This window comes from Anticarsia gemmatalis, chromosome 18 (genome assembly GCF_050436995.1).
Source record: "Anticarsia gemmatalis isolate Benzon Research Colony breed Stoneville strain chromosome 18, ilAntGemm2 primary, whole genome shotgun sequence".
Classification (NCBI taxonomy): Eukaryota; Metazoa; Arthropoda; class Insecta; order Lepidoptera; family Erebidae; genus Anticarsia; species Anticarsia gemmatalis.
In genome coordinates, this window is record NC_134762.1 from 5,645,789 (window position 1) to 5,668,030 (window position 22,242).

The window sequence follows — 22,242 nt, forward strand, 5'->3', positions numbered from 1 at the left end:
CTTTCTTTGTTCTTTTTAAACACATTTAATGATTCCGCCGACGCACCGCACGACAATACACCGCGACGGTCGACAAAGGAGTGAACCGAGCGGGGCATAGACAACGAGCGAGGGTTTTGTCTCAGCCCATAGACAAAAGCTCTTTCATTGGCGGAACAATGACGGGTCGTCTTTGCCTCATTTATCATACAGGCAGGTTACTTTCATCCAATAATTACAATGTACTGGGGATTCAGACGTTCAGAGAGGCTTTGAGTTCGCATTGTGGGAATTAATTATACACAACTACTTAGTATATTTCATTTCTTTGTTAAGCAATTAGGTTATAAGTATCTATTTATTATTTTGTATTGTTTATAAAGTTTGTCTATTTGTTATGTAGGCGTCGGGCCTGTGTTACCGAACGACTCTATAAACAATGGAAAACACCGCATTATTATATTGAAAACAGAAACTCTATCGTCTGTCTACTCGATTGAAAATTTATCTTCTAATCGCTACACCAACGGCTACGCTGACAATATTAAAATAAAATAAATACATATCATTGTGGTTTTTGGTTAAAGAAACATTAGGTAGATCATATTACAAACACTCGTTAGACAGAACCAAAAAATTATGAATCGTAAGAAACCATCAAAATGTATTCTTTAGGAAAGGAGTTCTATAAAACAGGTTTATTAATTGTTACAATCTGGTCTGTTTGGTCTCAAGTCATATCTTTTACAAATTATTACCTTACATTTAATACTCAATGTTGACAATATTTAATCTGTGGTTTAGATAACAATTCCGAGAACAACGTCTTTGACCATAGACAAAAACTTTTTGTTTTTAATTAGGAGTTTTAAAGATACGTTTTGTTATTACAACTAATCGGACATTTTTGGAATGTCCACCGTCAGTAATGGACTCAAGGATTTCTATTCTCTTTAGATAAGCCGCGTTATTTGATCTTTGAATCTTTTATTACTTTTTTACTAAGTTTATTCTCTAACTGTAGTGAGAAAATGTCTATTTATTCCTCATAAAGGAAATAAATGGGAGAGGAGTAATCGACCGAGCTATGATTACAATCATGAGAAATGCATTACTAGATTCAACGGCATCTGGGTAAATGGTATATTGCTGTCAAATAAATTACTTGTACACAATGGTTATGATATTGCATTTCTAAACGTGAATTGTGTTGTTCTTGAATTTCGATATTATCTTTTTCATGGCGCTATTATTTACTTAGTTAATGTTTACTTTTGAAACTACGGTAGTCAATTACTGTATTCTTCAATTAAATTGGAAATACAGAAGAATAATGTGTACAAAAAAGCACAAATTGCGGGAAAGGTCATAACAGCCAGTTACCAATTACCGCCGTAGAATGATACCACATCTAAAACGTCAAATTCTCCGACAAATTAAAAACAAAGCGGTTGGCAATGTGCACGCGTTGTTGAGCCAAGCGGCGACCGAGGATGCAAAGGCAAAGGCAACGATGGCTTGCAGCCAGTCGGAAGCTTTTGCACCACTCTACCCGCTAGAGGGACGCTCTATTGCCGTTGTTCCGAGGGCACTTGCACGCTAATTGTTTGCGGAAAGGGTTCCTCGAGTATTGTTCCAAAGAGTTTTTACCGTCAGCAACGTAAATGGAAATATTATTTTTTGAGCTTCCATGAATTCGAAATAAGTTGTGGTACAACGTGAAATGATGCTTGCTGAAAATACGCTTATCATATTTCTACTAACTACTAAATATAGGATCATGTCTGTACGAAAACTAACAAATAATATTTAGATGAAGATTTTAAAATCAATTCATAGGTATTATTTTCTCCGATTGACTTACTCTTCATTTAGCTACACTGTAACTCTACTTAAACATAGAGAAGGTATAAAATCATAGTCTCACAAAAATAATATGTAAAATTACATCAGTGAAATAAAACTCACATTTGATTTCGTTAACATGTTTAAATAGATAGCTGTACTATCTGACGGTACACACACTTGTGCACTTCGCCGCGGCAATTTTTCTCTAATTAAAATTATACCGATTGTCGTTTCTATCGTAGCCGCGTTCGTTTGTTGTGGTCTGTGACGCGTGCCATTTGAAGCCTCCTCGTGCTTTTTAGTGCCCGCGTTTACCCCTCATGAGCGTATCCGAACCAACTTTGTACCGAAATAATGGTTTTAAAAGTCATGTTTTTATTTCCACATTATGCAAGGGTTAGTATTTTTGGAGAAAAATGCATTTTTTTTTCTCTCGAGGCTTGTTTTTTTTTAGATTGGATTGTGGTAACGTAGCGTAGTTGGATAGCAGTTTAACTGTTGAAGAGCTTTTGTGTTTGTATTGTACAAGTATAAGCGTAGAGTTGAATTGTTATAGGACTTTTGTAACGGATAACAGCGGCCTACAAAATGTATATGATAGTAAGGAAAATGTGGTAAATCATCCATTCAGAAGGCTGTCCACTCAATTAAAGATTGATTGACGCGACCCAAACAACTTGAACATAATTTTTCAACTTTATATAAATTAAACACGTAAACGTTTACAGAAAATTACCGAACAAAAAAGCCACCCAGCGTTCGCTTTCATCGCTTATCTTGCGAAACTTCCAACACATTAGCCGGCGGAAAACTCACGCATATTGTACGTGTACGATAGCACGCGTTTGCGGCAAAAAATCGCGCGATAAACGGCGACAAATCGCGGCAGCATGACGCGGCAAGGCGCTAATGACGCAACTCCTATCTTCCGTCACCATGACTCGTGACAGACATGATTTTAAAAAAAAAGAGGGTGGGGTGTAAAGCATTCTTTGTGGTCGATCCGATTGGACGATGTTTTGTCGATTTTCTCACGTTAGGGATGTTTAATTGGAATTGATGGTTGTTAGTGATTCCGTGTTTTGATGGGGCTACTATTTTTGTTCTGCGGTTCTCCGCCGGGGTATTTTAAGAATGATTAGTAAGGATAAATCGTATATTTTTAGATGCATCTGTTTTTAAATTGAACACGTGTAGTTTGTAAATTACCTAGCGATCTTTATCGTTATGTTAGACGTTGGCGGTTCTGTTTAGTTTCCCAACGGAGTATTTCTGTTTTTGTGACACAATGTTGAATAAAACAGCAGTGCATGTGGAATTACTGGTTTTTTCTTATGTGTCCTAGTTTCTAACGATATACCTAGCTATATCTATGTATTGAATATACTCCTTGCGTTTTCCATTTAAATTGCATTAATGGGTTTCTTAAGCCGTCTATATTTCAATTCTGTCACAAAATGATTTAAGCCCAATAAAGGTTTAAATCACCGCTAACCATAACACGACAATAACAAAAATAAGCGGCTTACACTATCATACGACCGCATTTTCATAATCGTATCTCCCGTCCTTATCTCCCTGAGCCGTCAGAGCGAAACAAAACGTTATTAACAAGGGGGTTAACAAAATCGTAGGCATCATCAAGCGTATTAGCCGATCCCATTAAATAGGCACCCCCGCAAGGGGCAAAAGCTAACAAGAGGAGCATCTTTGTTTAACCAGATAAAATCTCTTTGACAATTTGTGCTTATTCAAATAAGGCGTCCCCTGATACATAATGGCTTAATATTCTGTCTTCTGTTCATCTACACGGATGTTTTAATTAGTTAGCTATGTATCTCAGTGGGTTTTGCGCTCGATCGTGATAGAGATTCGCTTAAGAGATTCCATTAATGCCTTCCTTTACTGCGTACAGTAGTTGTCACTTAAAAATAATTGTCATGAGAACTACGCACTTAATATAAAAAGATGCAATAATTGATACAGGTTTTTAATATAAATTCTTTAATATAGAGCTGGTTCACTCAACTTGGATGTAATAAAAACAAAAACAAAATTCGAATGTTATTTGAACAAAATAAAAGCCAATCAGCGGCGTTCTAACAAGTTCTTTTGCATGTACACTCTCCGAAAAATACAAATGTTTCCATTTATTTGTAGCGGCGGGGAACAAACGCTCAATAATCATTCCCTGGGTAAAGCAAATAGAACTTAACCGTTCCTTTTCCCGGGGCTCAGATGAAAAACGACAGACGACGTTGAAAATTAACAAAACAGATTACATTCGGCAGTCTCAAAGCGAGCGGGGAGCGTTGTTTGCCGCCGATTCTTTCCATTTGCGTAACCGTGGAAAGTGTACCCTATAAAACACCTTCTGAATTGGCGGGAAGATTAATGTCACAGATAAAATAAAACCATAGAGATTTATTCTTTTAGACTTGTGACATGAGTGGTTATGTTAATGAGAATTAACTAAAATCGAACCTTTCGTTTAAAAATAGAATATTACGCATTCTCAATCGTAAGGTCTTGACTTTTGTTAGTTTTCAATTTGTTTGTGTTACGACTAGATATATATATAGACTAATTCCCATAATTGAGTTTCAAACAGCAATCTATCATAATATTCTTCATATGCCCGAGTGATTTGTTAGTGAAATTCTAAAATTATGTTCCAACTGACAAATTACCTAATTGGTATTACATATGAAATACATTCTAAACAAAGTCGTTTGCGTAATTTGTTATGAGATTAATATTGGAACTCGAACATGAAGTACATACGTCATCAAAGTCGATTCAAAGAGTTTGTCGATTACATATCGTACCTCACTCCTCCCTCCCCTTGTTCGAAATTCGGATTCTATCTTTAAAATAACTGATTGTCTGTTTACATTTCTCTGCTTGTATTCAATGAGATGCTTATTTGACTTAGACCTCGGGGTTTCATTCGTTCCCCCCTCTTTCGTCTTTAAATACATCGCGGGAGGGGGGAAACGCGGATCAAAATAAAATGGCGACTTTATTAGCGTTCGGTACATAATCGTTCTGGAATCAAAGGCGTTCAAATTTCGAATTCTGATGATTGTGTACTTAAAAGAAGCTTTTGCAAATTAAGCGATGTTTGTTTTTTAGTTATTAACGAAAACAGGTTTGTTTTGTTTTTATTTCGAATAATTACTTGAACCAATTGACTTTGCAAACTTATTTATGAGAGGACTAATGTGTAAAAACGGTTTTTTAAACGATCGAAGTTACTTTGTTCTGTGTGTTAATAGTATAAAATGCAATAAATGAATCTATATAAAAACCTTTTATTATAAAGAATTAAAAAAAATAGAGCTGATTTGAATCAATACACGAAATCCTATTATCTTACGTTTTTCCAACATAATTCCTTTCATATTCCACTCGGAAAATTCCGGGTAGGAGATAATTGATTTTATTCTAAACAACATTTAATGCACTTAAAATTTTCTTAAGAAACCCTCGCCTATTCATGAAGGCCTTGTCTGTATGGGGAAAATCATTTTGTGATTAAAAGGGCCCCATTTAGCGATCGCTGACCACTTGCATAAATTATTGTGTGTACAGTCAGTACGATAACAGCTTTTAAAAACAAATTATTTAAGTTCAAGAAACCTTCTCGTTACATGAAATATTAAACTTATTTTAAAGAGTTATATGTATGGTAAAGTGCATTCTAATGCTAGTATTTTATAGTACAATTTTGTAATTTCGATGTGTACAAAGATACTATAACTAAATCCTAAATAATGAAGGGCGTTTCAAAGATTTTTTTTTACAAAAAAAGAAAAACCTACAGTCCATATTTCATCTCGAAATTCAAAAGGCACGAAACTAATTTAAAAAGTAGAAGCAAAATAGTTCTAAGTTTGAAACATTCTTAAAAAAAGAAAAAAGTGGCCAGCATTTTCTTGTCATTTGCATACCGGTAGCGACTGTACAAGAAAGTCTATCAAAGAGATAGCCTCTTTTGTACGAAGGAACGGATCGGGGGAAATTAATTTAAGATTTTTTTTTACAAGAGCCCCATTATGAATGTTATTATGAAGATCTCTTTCTGTATTGACGTTATTCCTTTGATCTAACACGTTTTGAAATAATGACATTACTCCCTTTGATACTTTACAGCGTGATGATATATTATTTTTTATATTCTATTTCCTATTTTAATTAGGTTTTTGTTATTTGAAATTTTAATGGGCACTTTGTTGGTTCTTTAGGTAGGATGGTGTTGCATAATGGCAGAAATTTAATTCCAAAATAAAAATGAGAAGTAATGAAATTCTTCCCCTAATTAAGAGGTAATTAAAGTAATTCTCGAGATTGTATTTTCTATTGGAAATGCCTTATTCAGTCTAGGAAATTAAGTAAGCAAAACAATGTAGCGGATCCTAACACAGATACCATTCACGCTGACTGTACACCATTTGTCCCCAAAATAGTAACCGAAGGCCGGTTCGATGGCCAAACATAGTGGTCCCATCCCCTACAATGTGATCCATACTACTTGATACACAATGGCTACACTCTATTCAAAGTAACCACCTACAAACAAACATGCAATGTTATTTGATACAAACACTATTAGCCACGCAAATAACCTCTTAAATTTAGAACATTTATGCACATTACATGCCCACGTATTAATTTGTCAAATCCTCAATAATATTCACGACGTCAGCGCGTTTCTACGAAGACGCTATCACAATGAATGAGTTTCATAGTATTAATGAGTGCAAATTCAGTTTTAGAAGAACCATCAATGAAACTCTCCAGCCACACGAAATTCAACCCACTCGTCACTTGAATTAAGATGAATTATCTAACTGCAGATTCACACCGGTTACATCAAAGACGTCTCACTCAGGATGTGAGATTGAAATTCCTGATCTGACTAGTAATAAACTTACTTCAGCTTAAAAGAGATTTCAAAAGAACGAATAAAGAAAGCGGAGATGTTGTTATTAAAATCGTTGCGGACGGAAGAAAGGGGGGTTTAAAATGACACCCGCCATTTTGCCACGATATCGCGCATTATTAAGATGGCCGACAAATCTGTAACTTTATTGACTTTTAAATTTGGAATCGTCGCCGCGGTCAGTTAATGATTATTTTTCCACGGTTCGCGGCAATTGTTTTTGACGCATTCAAGTAATGATAATAAAATTCAGTATGCAGATTCAGAATCCCTTTGGGTATACTTTTATTATCATTGGTTTTAGCGCTCCGCACTTAATCGAAGTTACAACTTAAGTAAAAGTTACAGGATATAAAATAACTTTAATGCTGCAATTCATTGAATGCGCTGGCGCCCAAGACCGCGAACAGATCAGATGCAATAAAATATAGAAATTATAGTCGAAATATAATAACTTACTAGAGTACCGTATTGTACAATAGAGTGGAGCATTAACTGTGAATACATTATAGCTAACATAACAACCGTTTTTCTTCAATGAATTTTACTACTCGTAAAAGAAAATAAGCAGATCATAGATTCTGTGTTATTCTTCAATCGGCTGATCTGCAGGTGTTACTCAATTTGTTTTGACAATCGTTTTAAGCGTTCAGTTCCAGCACTTCCAACACCTCCAACAATGTTACGTCGGATGGAATGGATCTAGTCCACGCTGGTATGAAATCATTCCACGGATACGTCATTGTGTTTTATCGCCTCTCGCACTGTTGGATAGACAAAAGCCCAGTGTTTAGATAGAAAGAAGTATTTAGATCCGTCTGATAGTTAACACTAAACAGCGTTCGATGTTTGTTATTTTATTAAGTGTTCGTTACCCGGTACATTTATTGTAATGCCCGGGTGTACATCACAAAGACCAATATGTTTATGCTATGGCCGAGTGCCGGCTTGCTGTGTACGTTTCCACAATTTTATTCGTGGACTATTCTTAAACTTTTTAGTGGAGCTGGAGCACCAACGGTGGGATTGTACGAAAATAAATATTTACATTTCACCGCATATTGTTGACGGGAAAAGGTTAATATCTTTATAAATAGAGGCGCGTGCCGATCGATAGTGAAGATTGAATTATAATAATCTTATTATTAGATTTTTACTTTTGGCTCTCAGTTGTACGCAGATGCGACTGCTTTTGGTTTACACGGATCGATATTTTCGTTCATAGACGGAGAAAACTCGTCAACATTTTAGCTTTTACTTTTGTAGGATCAAAGGATTTTTCGATAAAGTAAGCTTTTCACTTAAAATAGTTTTGGCTTATGCATATTTTATGAAGCTGTTTAAGTTTCATAACAGATTAGCGGGTAACTTTATAGCGGGCTAATGGCTGAGGTCTTTTACCGTCAGATTAGCGGTATCGGCAAATCAATGTATAAAGCAACTATGTTGATAAAGCTAAGAAGCCTGATTCGTATAGTGGCAATCATCGGGGCCATTATAATCGTTTTAATAAACAATAAATATAAAGGCTGACGCACACGGCCGGCCGGCGCGGACTGACGTCCGTCAGATTGACGGGTTTGACGAATCATTGTGTTTATGTCAGTCATCGGCGCGCAGATAAAACGAAGTCAATTTATTGAACTCATTTATATTGTGATATAAATTATATATCTTATGGAGCTTAAATATTTTTGTTGAATAAATTACGATTGGTTTTCTATATTTAGGGTTCTGTCTTCAACAACTCTATGTCAGTCAGTATTCCGTCAACAGGAAAATTGTTCTCACTTTCTAACTAAACTTGCAGTATTTTATCAAATACTTGCGTGACATCCTTAAGAATTTGTTTCGTCCCGCCCTCGGTCGTCAAAAATATCATAATTGTCAATTATTACGGCAGAAAAATTAAATTTCATAAGAACGAGCACTTGTCACATACTTCATAGAAACCGTTCCGCATTAGCTTTTAAACAACTAATATAATTATTTTCGGTTCATTATATTTTTGAAATGTACATGATTTATTGTATTTATACAGCGATGGAGTGGTATATATGTGACATACTTCAATTTTCTTAGAATTACTAAGTATTTAGAGCACTCTTTTTATTTTTATGATTATTAATTATTACAATACTTCTTTCTACATGACAGAAACATATTTGAGTTACGAAATGGCACCGGCAACATGAAACGCTCGTGTGTGCTTACAAAAGAAAATTAGACATGTTATATCTCAGCAAGTCGAATAAGTACCTAGAAATACCTACGTAGTATGTCTTAGACGTTATTCAGTACATACCACTTAAGTTAAAATAGCACCAACGTTTGGTCCAACACGCCAATGCGCCACAAAGGCATACATCTCAGATCAAGCTCGGTTGCATCCTCGTTACTGCGTTTCGCCCGGCTTGTTACCCGGATATCTTGGCTTTTTACCCGGATAACTCGCTTGTTACCCCCATCCGGGCGGTTAGCTCGAGTCTCCTCCAATTATTTCCAGCTCAAACCGGTTGGAACTGACTGTAACTTTTAATTTTGGATAGCTTATTTGTAAAGTCTGTAGTGGGTTGGCTTCTTGAATTTAGACCAACTATATTCTGGTTAATTCGTCTATTTTTCGATGTACTTACCGAAAATGTGAAAAGTATCTGCTTGCGTTTGCCGTTTAACTTTCAGGGAAAAAAGTCGTATGTTCGTTAACGTTGTTTTGTTGCTTGAAAATTGTTTGTAGCGATTTGATCACTCTACCGTATGATACTGAAAACAGAATTCGTATACTTATTTTCATAGCACGAAGTTTAATTTGACACTTGTCATAATTATTGATATCTATTGAATTTTGGTTTCTGGAAGACCTAATAATCCACTTTCAAAATGAATTTCTGTACAATATTAGATCCATTACTTTTTCTTCCTTAGCCTAAAACCCTACGGATACAATCACTAAGACAATAAAACGCTTACTCAAAGAAATCCGCTCACAAATCACGAACAATATACACCCACATATTGTAATAATAAACAGAAACACACATTTTACTTATTTTTCCCTCACCGCACTATTTCTTAGAAGATTAGCGCCGGTCCATTAGCGACAAAAGACAGGTGTTGAGTGTGTTCTAAGCTTTATTAATCTTTTCTCTTGCGTGTGGTGAGGTTTCGCACTTTTGTGGCATTTGCCATTGATGTGCACAAAGCTTTATACGTGAGGTATTATGACCAATATGCTTTAGTTAAGCCGTTAAAGTACAAATACGAAGACAATGATTTTCAATTCGCACTTTGGTTTAGTTTGTAGTGCTCTGTTTTAAGTGTTGAAGACTAAAATTGGTAAAATATAAATTAAAGATTTTTGCTCTCATTAGGTTTTTGCATTACCATTGTTTTTGTGTTACCAGAGTCTATTATTATGGTTGTTAGATGATGGTTCAAAATAATAATTTCATATTACGAAAATAACAACCGTTTTTCTTCGCCATTTTCATTTATTTTGAACAGACAGTTAAATCTACTAACTATAGCGACAAAACCATCCATACGATTATAGACCAATAGCTTATATTATATAGATAGCAATAGTTATCTTATGTTCATTCAAACCGCTTCCACAACAATGTTAATTCACAAAAATCTTAAAACCTAATTCAAAAACCAAACTTACAAATTTCAAAACAATAAAAACCGAAGCCCTAGCAGAAATGCTTCATAATTATAAACAGTGGACCGCTTAATTAATGCGAATGAATAAGAATACTTCAATGCACGATGCTCATTTTGTTTGCAATGTGGTGAAATATAGGATTGAAAGCGGCACGGAATAATGACGCCACTCTACAGCTCTATCGCCTACAAAAGGTCATCTTGGGGATGCGAAAGAATGTACAGGATATTATGGTTTTGATTGTGAATGAGGACGATTTTCATTAACTATTGAGTAACTATCGATAAATGTATCCTTGATCGAGAAAATAGCAGATATTTTGGTGAGTGCATCTCAAAAACCTTTCTTTTACGGATTGCGAAGGCGGTATGCTTGTATTAAGTGCAACAAATTGCTGAATCTGTATCACATATATTTAGGGAAAAAGACTCAGATTTTTTGATTTGATAGTCTTTGAATCATTGCGTAAAACGTCCCTTAAAAGTACAATAAGTCTCGGAGATATTTACAGTTTGGTTAGCTATCCAATATACCTACGTAAATAATGCTACTTGCAAACTCGGATCAACCGATCTAAAGCTAATAAAATAATAATCCTGTCAAAATACCTAATAAAAATATCTAACAAACTAAAAAGAAACAAGTTTAAGTAACATCCTCAACATCCCAACGCCATTATTTCCGCCGGCTAACTGAAAACAAAAATAAACAAGTGTAGGCAAGGAATAAAAGAAAAGCTCAAGTGGAACGAGCATCCGGGGCTAGCAAGAGGCAAGAGGCAAGAGGCAAGACAGGGAGGGAACAAGACAAGAGAGGGGGGTATTTCCAGGGGGGGTTTTAGCCGTTCCTCATTCGGTCTCCGGGGGTTTACTCCGGTTCGCTGGACGTCCCTCTGGGTCCTTTTGTTTATCGTATGTATTTGAACTCGCGTGATGTTACTTCGAGTGGTAATTTTTGGGCGAACCCGTGAGCTCGTTTGAAGATTCTTTTTTTTGTATAATGTTGGTATAATTTTTATTACGTACATTTTTATCCTTTGCTTCTAATTTACTGAAAGATCAACGCCTTGTTTAGCAAAGCTAAGGGCACAGTTACGCATTTCTCCAAAATAAGATTAATCTAGACAGTTGACTCTTTAAATAACAGTAAAAAATACACACGCTTCTAATCAATCAAGTGAAGACAAGACACTATCATTAAATTAGAGTATCATCACGACATAATTATTGTTACAAGACATCACATTAACAACTCACTCACAGTGCACTGCTGATCACCAATCACTCTATTTCACCTATCATCAGAGCACGCAATGTCATCAATCTATCACGATCACTACTAAACTACTAAAATGTAAAAAAGCCGAGGTACAGTCGATAACAAAAACATGTTTCAAATTATAAAGTCGTTACTTACGTGAACGGAAGTCTAAAAATTGTTTTGTTATTAGTTATATTATTAAAAAATTGACTTGAAAGAAAGGCCGACGTATGATGTGGCGGTAATAGCTTAATTTCTTGATTTACTACCGAACTTTGTTTCATATGTCCCATGGCGAAGGGAAGCTGTAAAATAATGGAAGGTAACGCCGTTATGTGTTTAGAAAGTTTGTAAATATTAAGGACGGAGGTGACTTCAAATAAAATTGTTGTTCTTTACGCGTTTTAAAGTTAAAAATATTCTACTTTTACTTTAGGACACCGTTTCTTCACAATAACATTTTAAATATTGTCTGAATTTAAAAATATTTAAACTAAAGACAACTATTTATTAATATGTATATTCCGATATTATTTCGATCCATAAGTATACCTAAACAGAGGTTATTTTGTTAGACTCATAAAGTTTTAACTAACTCCACTATTTATTACGTCAAAAATTCGAGCTTAACACAAAAATTTGCTAAACTTCGGTATCAGAACCTTAGAAAAATACACAGGCAGTCTTTTCAAGTTCCCACTAGTTAATTTCAAAGCTAACAAACTAACAAACAAGTGTAAGGTAACAAGAGAGACTGCATTCGAAGATGAAAATGCAATAATTCGGCGGCACGTGCCGAGCGACGTCCGATCCCAGTCAGCCGCTAATTTGTACCAACCGCACCGCGTCCTCTCGACAGGGCTGCCACTACCAACTATTGTACGACAAGTATTGTGTGATAAATAACAAATCAACAAGGGAAGGGAGAATTTTGACTTCTGTGTAATTGAAGTACTTAGTTGTTCGTGTTATTCCTTTGAGAGATTATAATGGGAGATTGTGGTTAATAAAATGATTTAAAAATAATATTATATCTTAAGATAAGACTAAATGAATTGCGACAATAGTTGCCATACCATAATCCCAAATAGGGACATTTCGCTGGACTGATTACCCTTCATAACTATAACGAAACTTATAGTTACAATTTGCAGAATGTTCCTGAGGACTACTGTAACAGATTGCCAAAAATATACCTTAAGAGACCGATTTTTGTTTGTAGAAAATGAAAAAATACATGAAGTTAGTTCTTCAGAATTTTTAAATCCATTCACATTATTGTTTCATTAACCCCTGTATCTGACAGTAATGGATTCCGATACTTAAACCTAACACACCAGGAGCCGCCATTAACCCTTAATTCAGTGCAACAACCTTTTAAAACCACTAACGAATTAAAAACCCATATTATAATACGTATAAACAATACCGTCGTCCATTTTGCAGAACGCATAATCACTGCTACATTAGATAAGATCGGTGCAGTTAAATCTGCGAGTCATTTGACGATAAAATTAAAAAATATAAAGACGAGAAATACTCGAGATATAAGGACACCTGCAGAGATCGCTGTGCGCGACTGTACCTGACAAGTTGATTGGAACTTCATAATATTATTCTTGTTTCTAAATAACATTACAAATTAGCGATATATATTATGTACTAACTAGCTGACCCACGCTACTTAGATTGCGTCACATAAGAGAGAATGGGTTTAAATTTTCCCGTTTTTGGAACATTTTTTACTGGTACTCAGCTCCTATTGGTCGCAACGTAATGATATTATAGCCCATAGCTTTCCTCGATAAATAGGCTATCTAATACTGAAATATTTTCGCAAACCAGACCAGTAGTTCCTGAGATAAGCGCGTTCAAACAAACTCTTCAGCTTTATAAAATCAGTTATAAATTGACATACACACAAAACACCTGTTACGGAAGCTACATCCTGATGAAAACATTATTCGAATATATTACGCAAATATTGAATGGCTAATAAAAGCGCATCACATTTACATTTTTAATATTATTTCTACGAAATGAGCCGAAACTCCATCAAACTATTTGTTTGCAAACCAAAAAAATCTGTTAAAATCTGCCCATTGTGAACTTAGTTTGTATACGGTAGTAACAAATAACACATGTTGTAGTTGAAAGCTGCGATATCTACGATCAGCATTAAAATGCATTTAAGTATAAGCGCACAAAAGGGGTGGAGACCCTTTGTCCAATATAATTTATTATCAGTAAATTGTTAGATAAACAAACTTATCACGTAACCTATTTATATGTCACTGTCTATTCAATTAAATAAATAAATAATTTTGTCTAAATATTAGTTATTTTAGACAAAACTATATATTTGTTGGCCAGAATACCGACCGTAATAAACTTTACTTACTTACTAAATTATTTCATGTTCAATTATTAAGGAACAATCGGCTCAAAACCAACTAGCGCAACTTAAAATAACAACTGTTATCCAAATTAAAACACCTAAATCCTTTAAAAATAAAAAGGGTCAAGATCTATTCAAATCCAATCAGATACAATCTCTTTATCTATTTCCAACTATTTAAAAGTACAACTCTACGCATGTGTTATTCCCAGTAGTGCATTAGTGATTCATTTTGATATGTCATCGTTGCACCGTAATGCCCTTCAGTTCCCTCCCTCACCATGTCAGGCCCTTTGTATTGTATTATTCAAATTATCAACACTTTAGGGTCACCGCATTAATAAATTATAGTTCAAAACAACACCAAAAAAGGATTTGAAAACGAGCAATATTTTATCTTGATACTTGAGAACCAATTAGCGTCGAATCATCTTGATACTTTAATATGTCATGCTTCTATAAAAGGTGCTACGAAATTAACATAGAACTTAAATTCTTTGTTTAACAATCGTCTATCATTCCAAATACAGATATTTGACGTTTTTAACTTCTGAAAACGTGTAACTTGAAACTTGTAAATTACGCATTTTTTTCGGCCATTACTGACTCACAACTCGATATGGATTTGGTGAGAAAATAATATTCTCAGCAATTTAAATTCTCCAATTTTCAAAGACCCCATTTGTTTCACAACAAAGGCAGTTAGTCAACAATCGCTTTTTAATTCTAGTTTCTTAATCACGTATCGTGCTAATAGGCGTAATAAATAACTGACAGGAAAGTTACCAAAAATCTAAATCCAAGACTAGAATAACGTACCTAGAAATGAGAGCACGTCGTTGTGTGACAGTAAATATTATGATTTTACCAAAAGATCTGCATCTCTTGCGTCAATGTGACGTCTGTTTCATTATACAGCTTTCCGTGTATTCTCACCTAATCCTCTCATTTAACTCCCCCGCTCTTAATCCCACCGCCTAAGAGTCAATATCGTTAAGACTGTATTTAAAAAGTGGGATTACTATTTTGATATCAGCGCCCACATTATAAATTATGTCATGGTATGTCCGGTGTTCATCTCTGATCTCTTTGTCCACTATATATTCCTCAATTATATTGTTTTTGATGTGCGCTTTCGGTTAATCCGCGGTTTCGAATAAATCATTAGGTTTCGTGCGTCGCGCTCCATCGACAATAGCATTATGGGGATTTGTAGTGTTATCCTCGTGTTCAATAAATTATACTGCCCTGTTATTATAATATGTGTTGACATCTGATACAGCTTTATGCGGCTGATTAATTTTGAATATCATATCTAACATCATATTAAAACATCTAACGATTATAACTTTTCTTCGGATTACAATTTTCACATTTTTATGTCAAGGTCTCTCGCACGATTCCGTCGAAGGGCGAATAATAAAGAGATACCATTAATAATATCTATATGATTAACTATCCACATTTCGTGGAGTAGAGAAATATAGGAAAGGGAAATCGTTCTTTACGTGCGAGTGACAAGGACACAATAACAGAACTATGTTTTCGCTTCCATTTATATTCATCGCGGTGAGTATTGACAGAACATCGGGCAGTGGTCGTCGCCAAATCACACCCACCTATTTCCATTGGCACCGGTTGCATTGTTTCAGTCAGTATAATGATGCCACTCGATCTTGGCTGTATCGCATCCATATCGTATTTATGACGAGCCGACCCACCTGCGACTCTCAGACAATAAATCGTGACGCACAGCTGGTCACCTCTATCAAAAATCGCATTTTTATATCATCTCTAACATTAATAATGCTATCAAAACGCGGTCGAAATGCCAAAACGACGGTTCGCTGTAAAATATAAGCGCCAATTGCTAGGACATCTCCGCAGAGCTATTAAATAAAAGTCTTTTTACATTAGATAAATCGCGTACGTTATTCGGGAACATCTGTCCCTTGCCGATTACGCCCATACATTATGCTCAGTTTGTTGTTTTTAATAAAAAGTTTAATCCGTTCGGTTATGACGGCAATTTGTCAGGCCGATGGAAAAACTTGGTCGATTACCGGTGGCGGTGGCGCTCGCGGTATCACTCGGTATCACTGGCTGTAGTCCGTATCGGCGCTGCGAAGGGCCGCCTATTACACTGCGCACCACTTTTTATTCGCTCGATTATGTCACGTTTATTTATGCATTCGCTTTTGTCTTCCATTAGCGCTTTTTCTTTTTTATCTCCGCCGACGGTGATTCACTTAAATGTGTTCCCACTGTCGGGAGCGCATTTATATGTTTGCAGGAAACTTTTAAATCGAAAATCCTTTTCATATTTTGCGTTGAAAAGTCATCGTTCGTCCGGAAACTTACATCGTCGAGTTGTTTTGATTTCATCACCTTATAACGTCTTACTCTGTACAACCATTAACGGTTCAATACTGTCTTAATGAAGAGCCGATAAAATGTATATTGTGTTATTCGTCACGACTCCCAGGCAATTAATTGATGTACTTTTTTTGGGGTATTCGCTTTATGGTCGGCGTGATTTAGTGACCGTCCGGCCGGTTGATTTGTGCACACATTTTAGCTTATTCTTTGTGTTGGGAGGTGCTTAAGTGTGCAATATATTGTGAGGAACAAATATCGCGTCGAGAGACTCGTTAAGAGTGATAGCAGAAAGTTGCGAAGCTTGAAACTTGGCTTGTTTGGGACGGCGGCCGCGCGGTGTCTTTTGTTAGTGCATATAAAGTTATTTTATTAATGACCGCACACTCAAATTTTGCTTGACACAAATGAAATTGCGGCGCGTTTATTCTTATTGCTAAAACCGCTTTGGTTCTTTTATTTCAGTTACATCTGCAAAAAAGATTTCGTTCTCGCGCGTGTTACTAAAAATAGACCAGACATACATCATACGCAGACACTTACACCATACAGTTTTTTTACTCTTTATAATTGACAAGTACCTACTCGTTTATTTGTTTCTGATCTTGCTTTAAACAAAATCCATACTTAACTTACGTGACCTTACGACTAAAGTAACAGCCAGTGTGATGAAATACTCACTGTATTCCCGATAATTCATTACCCGACATATAAGTTTATAACAGTAAACTAACAATACATTTCTACGTTGTTATAGAACATGGGCAACGTGACCGCCGAGCTGGAGATCCAGCGGTTGCAGCAGGAGCAGCTTCGCCGGCAGGAGCTGGTGAGGCGAGGGCAGCACGGCATGTACCCGGGGCCGCCGCTGGCGTTACTGCCGCTCTTGGAGCAGATGAGACCGCACGCACAGCCTCCGCCGCCTAATGTAAGTTACATGCACAATATCTCAAGAAATATATTATCTGTGCAGGACTTTGTTTATAGTGCCCAAGTATGCGCACAATACACAGGTACACTCTCTATTCCATCACTCACTCCATCACTCTCATAGTCTGGTGGAACGGATAACCGACACGACCAGTGAGAGATCAGGCGCAGGAGCTTTACGTGCTCTCCGATTCACGGACTCCCAAAAAATAATACTGTACTAATTCTGCCCACGACTTCGGCTGCGTTATAAGATTTTACTCAGGTTTAAACAAAATTAAAGACAATCAGAAATAAGAACAAATCACTGTATATCATAAAAAGAAAATACTGATTGTAAAATGGATTTAGTTGATTGCTGTTGTTATACAAACTGTCAGTAAATGATGCTATTTTCGGTATAACTTGTCATCAACGTTTATATCAGAGTATAAAATGAGACTTAAGCAAAAAATTAAGCGAAATTATTACTTACTATAATCAAAATAAACCACCTTAACCAAAATTAACCTGTCATTAATACTAAACAAGAATGATGAAGTCATGATGATGAAAACTGGACGAATTGATTTAGTAACAGATGATCACGATATGAGCTGCACATTAGTCAATATCCTGCCATCACGGGTCATTATTGACATTGTGTTTATCTAACAGTCAGGGCTGGCTGATCACCAAGTTTATAAACATTTGATTAAATTAAAAGTTCATTATATCGGCGTTTCCGGAAAACTGCGAATACCTTTATTCTTTGCTAGCGTAATGGCGCGACTTCGTCCCAGTACGATTATGTCCCGTTGATTCCATTTCCGGAATGTTTTGGTCCTATCGATTCCATTAGCTTAGCTCATGTTAATCAATAGGTATATTTTGAGTTTTCTAGTTGTGAATTATTTTATTGAATTTGCATGTTTTAAAAATAACTTAATACGAAGAAACAAAGTATACCTCTAAAATTACTGTAAATTGCTTGAAAAAATAATATTTTGAATATTTTACGTAACGAAAAATAACTATTACGGCATTCCTAACAAAACAGGCTATGGATATGGCGCACAAAAAAATTTAACACAATTACACCTAACATCCTAAACTTTACATTTCTATAATAATAGTAAATAAATACAAATAGTCGATCAACCCTAAAGCCAGGATGGTGTAATACAGCCTCCATAAAACTTCCAAGAAGACGTGATGTTAAAATGAAAGTTGTTCTCAAACTAATTACACCGACTCGCGTTGTTATGTAAAATTATAATTAGATGCGTTTTATACGATCCTACCGTTCGTTACGATCTCACACGTACAGCTTACATCTGACCTCACCGTTTACGCATTATCTAATACACGAGTTGTTAAACGTGAATCGATTATTTAAACCTGCCTTTACCGAAAATGTATGAAATTATAGAAGTGATTCTTTTTGGGCCGGTAAAAAGCATATTTGCTTACAAACAATTCTTATTGATTTGCTTTCAATGTTCATTAAAATGGCTGCTACATCCGTCTTGTGAATTTCAGATGTAATGTCTTTATATACCTATTCTCTAATGTATTTTATAAGGGTCAAAGTAAATCACGTAGATTTAACATACTTTTAAAGCACTATTACAAGGGTACTTTATCATTCCTCATATCTGAATTAATTATTCTAAAGAAAGTGATACATTTTATAACGAAAAACATATTATGATTACATTCCCATGTGAACGTGCTTATCTAATCCGAATGTGAAAATGCGATTTCTTTTTCTTGAAATAGCCACAAATTCGTCAACTTTGTGATACGGAATTTTATGATAATAATAAAAATGTCATTCTATCAATTTGCAACATCCTGTGTTACACCACAAAGCAGGTAGTCTTCTGTCAAATTCTGTATTTATTGCTTAAGTTTTACATCAAAATGTTACATTTATCACCAATTTATTATAACGTAACCTGACTGTTTTAGACCGACTCTTAATCAATTATGCTAATATTTTGTCTTAATAGTTACGCATTTCTGAGATCTTTTTAATATTTTAATTTACGGAGACATAAGCCTAGTTTTTATCCTTTAGATAATAGAAATTTTGATAGAATCCCAGTCCCAGTCAGTTTAATGGAACCCCAACAGCATGATAATAAAAAATAGTGGTTCTATAACGATATCTAATTCAATGACAATAATAGGTAGGCTCTGATATCATTTCAATTTCATTTATTAAAGACTCGACACTACAGCGGTGCGATATTACCCACACCTACAAAATCTTCGGAGCCGCGCTGCATAGAGTGAAAAAAAAGAGGACAATACTAATTTTCATTTTCTTTTCAGGTGGTACAAACAGCAAACTGGCAAGCACAGGCGCAGGCGCAACTAGCTCAGCTATCAGCCGCGAACGCTCGCTCGCCCCCTCCCCCCGACCCGGACACCCCCCTGAACCTCAGCAAGCAACGGTCACCGTCTCCCGCGCAGCCCATGATGCTGCCCCGCTTCGTGCCATACCCTCCCATGGAAGAGGCTCCCTATAACATGCCGAAAGAAGAAGAATTCAATGCTGCTTGCAATAGTGAGTATTTTTTCCATTTAACTTCTTATTCGGGGATTATGGTAATCAAGCATGAACGTCGATATTGCTTGATGTTCAAGGAAGAGCTGTCTTAAAAAAGCAGCTTGCGTCCACAATAAGGGCATCCAGCAGCTTAAAGTTATTATCAAGTTAAATAGTTAAAAGACTCTTGAAGCCATTTGCCTAAATAAGACGTTAAGAAAATCCAGTTGCGATTTCCATTCTATGCGTCATAAATAAAATGCGACTATGATAAGGGAGGCTACAGGATATCTAACATTACAGCGCTAGAATTGTCATTCTGGAGTAAAACTGTGAGACCCAACTAGTCACAAATAACTACAATATACTACTAATCTCCACAAGTTAAAACGTGAACTAATAAATGATTTGATTAGACAGCCGTACTAATATTTTTGGACGCGTGCGCGCAAGAAGTGACGGTCAGACGTCACTCTGACGTCACAGTATTATCTGATTCACTAGACCTAGCCGAATTCTTGTGCTGGAACTATGTCACTGGAGCTAATGGCCTATTAGCCTATTAATATATACCACTTTTTGTGCTAATTTTAACTTTTTGTGAGGCCATTTTTTGAACCACCTGTTTGTGTAGTGATGTAGTATGTTTTTAATGGTTTATTATTATCAAATTAATATAAATATGTGATTATTCATTTGGTGAAAAATTACAAGAAAAACTCGGTGCTGAAACCGAATAATCATAGATATCCTTCAGCGAACTCAATAAAAACGAAAGATTATTATCTAAATTAAGATACCTTTGTATATCCTTAAAGCTGCTAAAAAATGAGTCAACATGCCAACAGCCCATAGTGTATCTGGAGGTAGATATTACACTTATCAAACTTTCATTATTAAATGAACGAGGTGCATTTGCGCAAAACAATAGGTAATGACAATTTAAAAATGCTACACACTAAACATAAAATCTCAAAAGGAACTGTTTTTGAAAACGATAATAATATCAAATTACATGCTTAAAACTAAAATAGGTATGTAGTGGCCTGCCAGTCCTCATAATAATGAATTTTCATATATCGCAAAGTACCTTGTCATAGGCAGTCTGTTTATCTAGTTCCAAACTGTCACCCTAGCCGAGTTCTGTCATATCTCTCATATTTACACTGACAAATATGTGTAGACGGAAAATTAAAAGAAAACTCTTGTTAGTTTCACACGATTTGCGACGAAAATATCACATTTCTGTAATATTTATGTACATCATCAGTTATTATCTGTGAATCGGTACATAGTTGTTTTTTCTTGTCGCCGACACGGTTCGTTTCAATAAACGGTCTTTCATTTCATAAGAATAAATATTGGAATATGTTGTTATATTATTATGACTTTCACTGTCACAAGAACGTTAAAATGATCCCGTCCCGTCCGATTACGTCGCTGACGATAAAAAACCGGGAACTACTTGATTTAGTTAATAATTTTGCTCATACAGTTATGTACTATAAAATTTATCTAAGTATATAGCTCTACGTAGCGAAAAGCACAGATATTTATATGACTTTTTTTATTCTTAGTTAGCGAACTGCCCTAAAAATATTTTCTAGAGCAATTAACTCTACACATCGCAATGGTACCTCGAAAACCGCAAACGAAAAGTCGTCCAAAAAAATCTTAACCCACGATCACTCACACTTTACTTTACATAACCAGTTTAAAAAGTAGGTATGCAATTATAATAATAAGTGAAGATACCGCCTATAATATTGTATCAATTAATTATTAATTAACTACGAACTTTTGAATACGTATCCCGTTAAACATTTACGATAACAATAAATATCCTATGTCCCGTTTTTCTAATCATCGATCAAAAATTCGGAGCTGTTTATAAGATTGAGAGTTTAAATTATGTATTTGTGGTAATGAAATGGAAACTAATAATGAATTGATAGATTACGGTAATCGTCAATCCAATCGGATCATCGCAATTACATAAATAAAGAACGCTGCTTGTAAAACAAGTTGCCGGTCTCCGAAGTGTATAAAAAGTATTAGTAAACGCTACCTTACCTTAATTATCTGCTTTGATTTGGTTTCAAACCGCTGAATATAAGATTCTACTTACTTGATAAACTAACAATGGCTCTTAAATCTAGAGTTTTATATATCCACATCTGCAACAAAAGGACGTTCGTTTGTCAAGACTTAGTTCTGTTCGAATCAATAAATAAACATCTCTATCTTAATTCAAATTAAACATAACACGATATTATAATCCGAATCAATTTTAATATCAAAAC

The 22,242-nt window shown here is 35.4% G+C and overlaps 1 protein-coding gene across 3 annotated transcripts in view; it reads left to right on the top strand.

Moving 5' to 3' along the window:
* The window catches only part of Sox102F (transcription factor Sox102F), a 274,330-nt gene that overhangs the window by 245,069 nt on the left and 7,019 nt on the right, over nt 1–22,242 (top strand). For all 3 annotated transcript variants that reach the window (XM_076125982.1, XM_076125983.1, XM_076125984.1), the window contains 2 exons: nt 17,231–17,401; nt 19,723–19,957. In XM_076125982.1, coding sequence (XP_075982097.1) covers nt 17,231–17,401; nt 19,723–19,957 — 406 coding nt within the window. The remainder of the gene's footprint in view (nt 1–17,230; nt 17,402–19,722; nt 19,958–22,242) is intronic.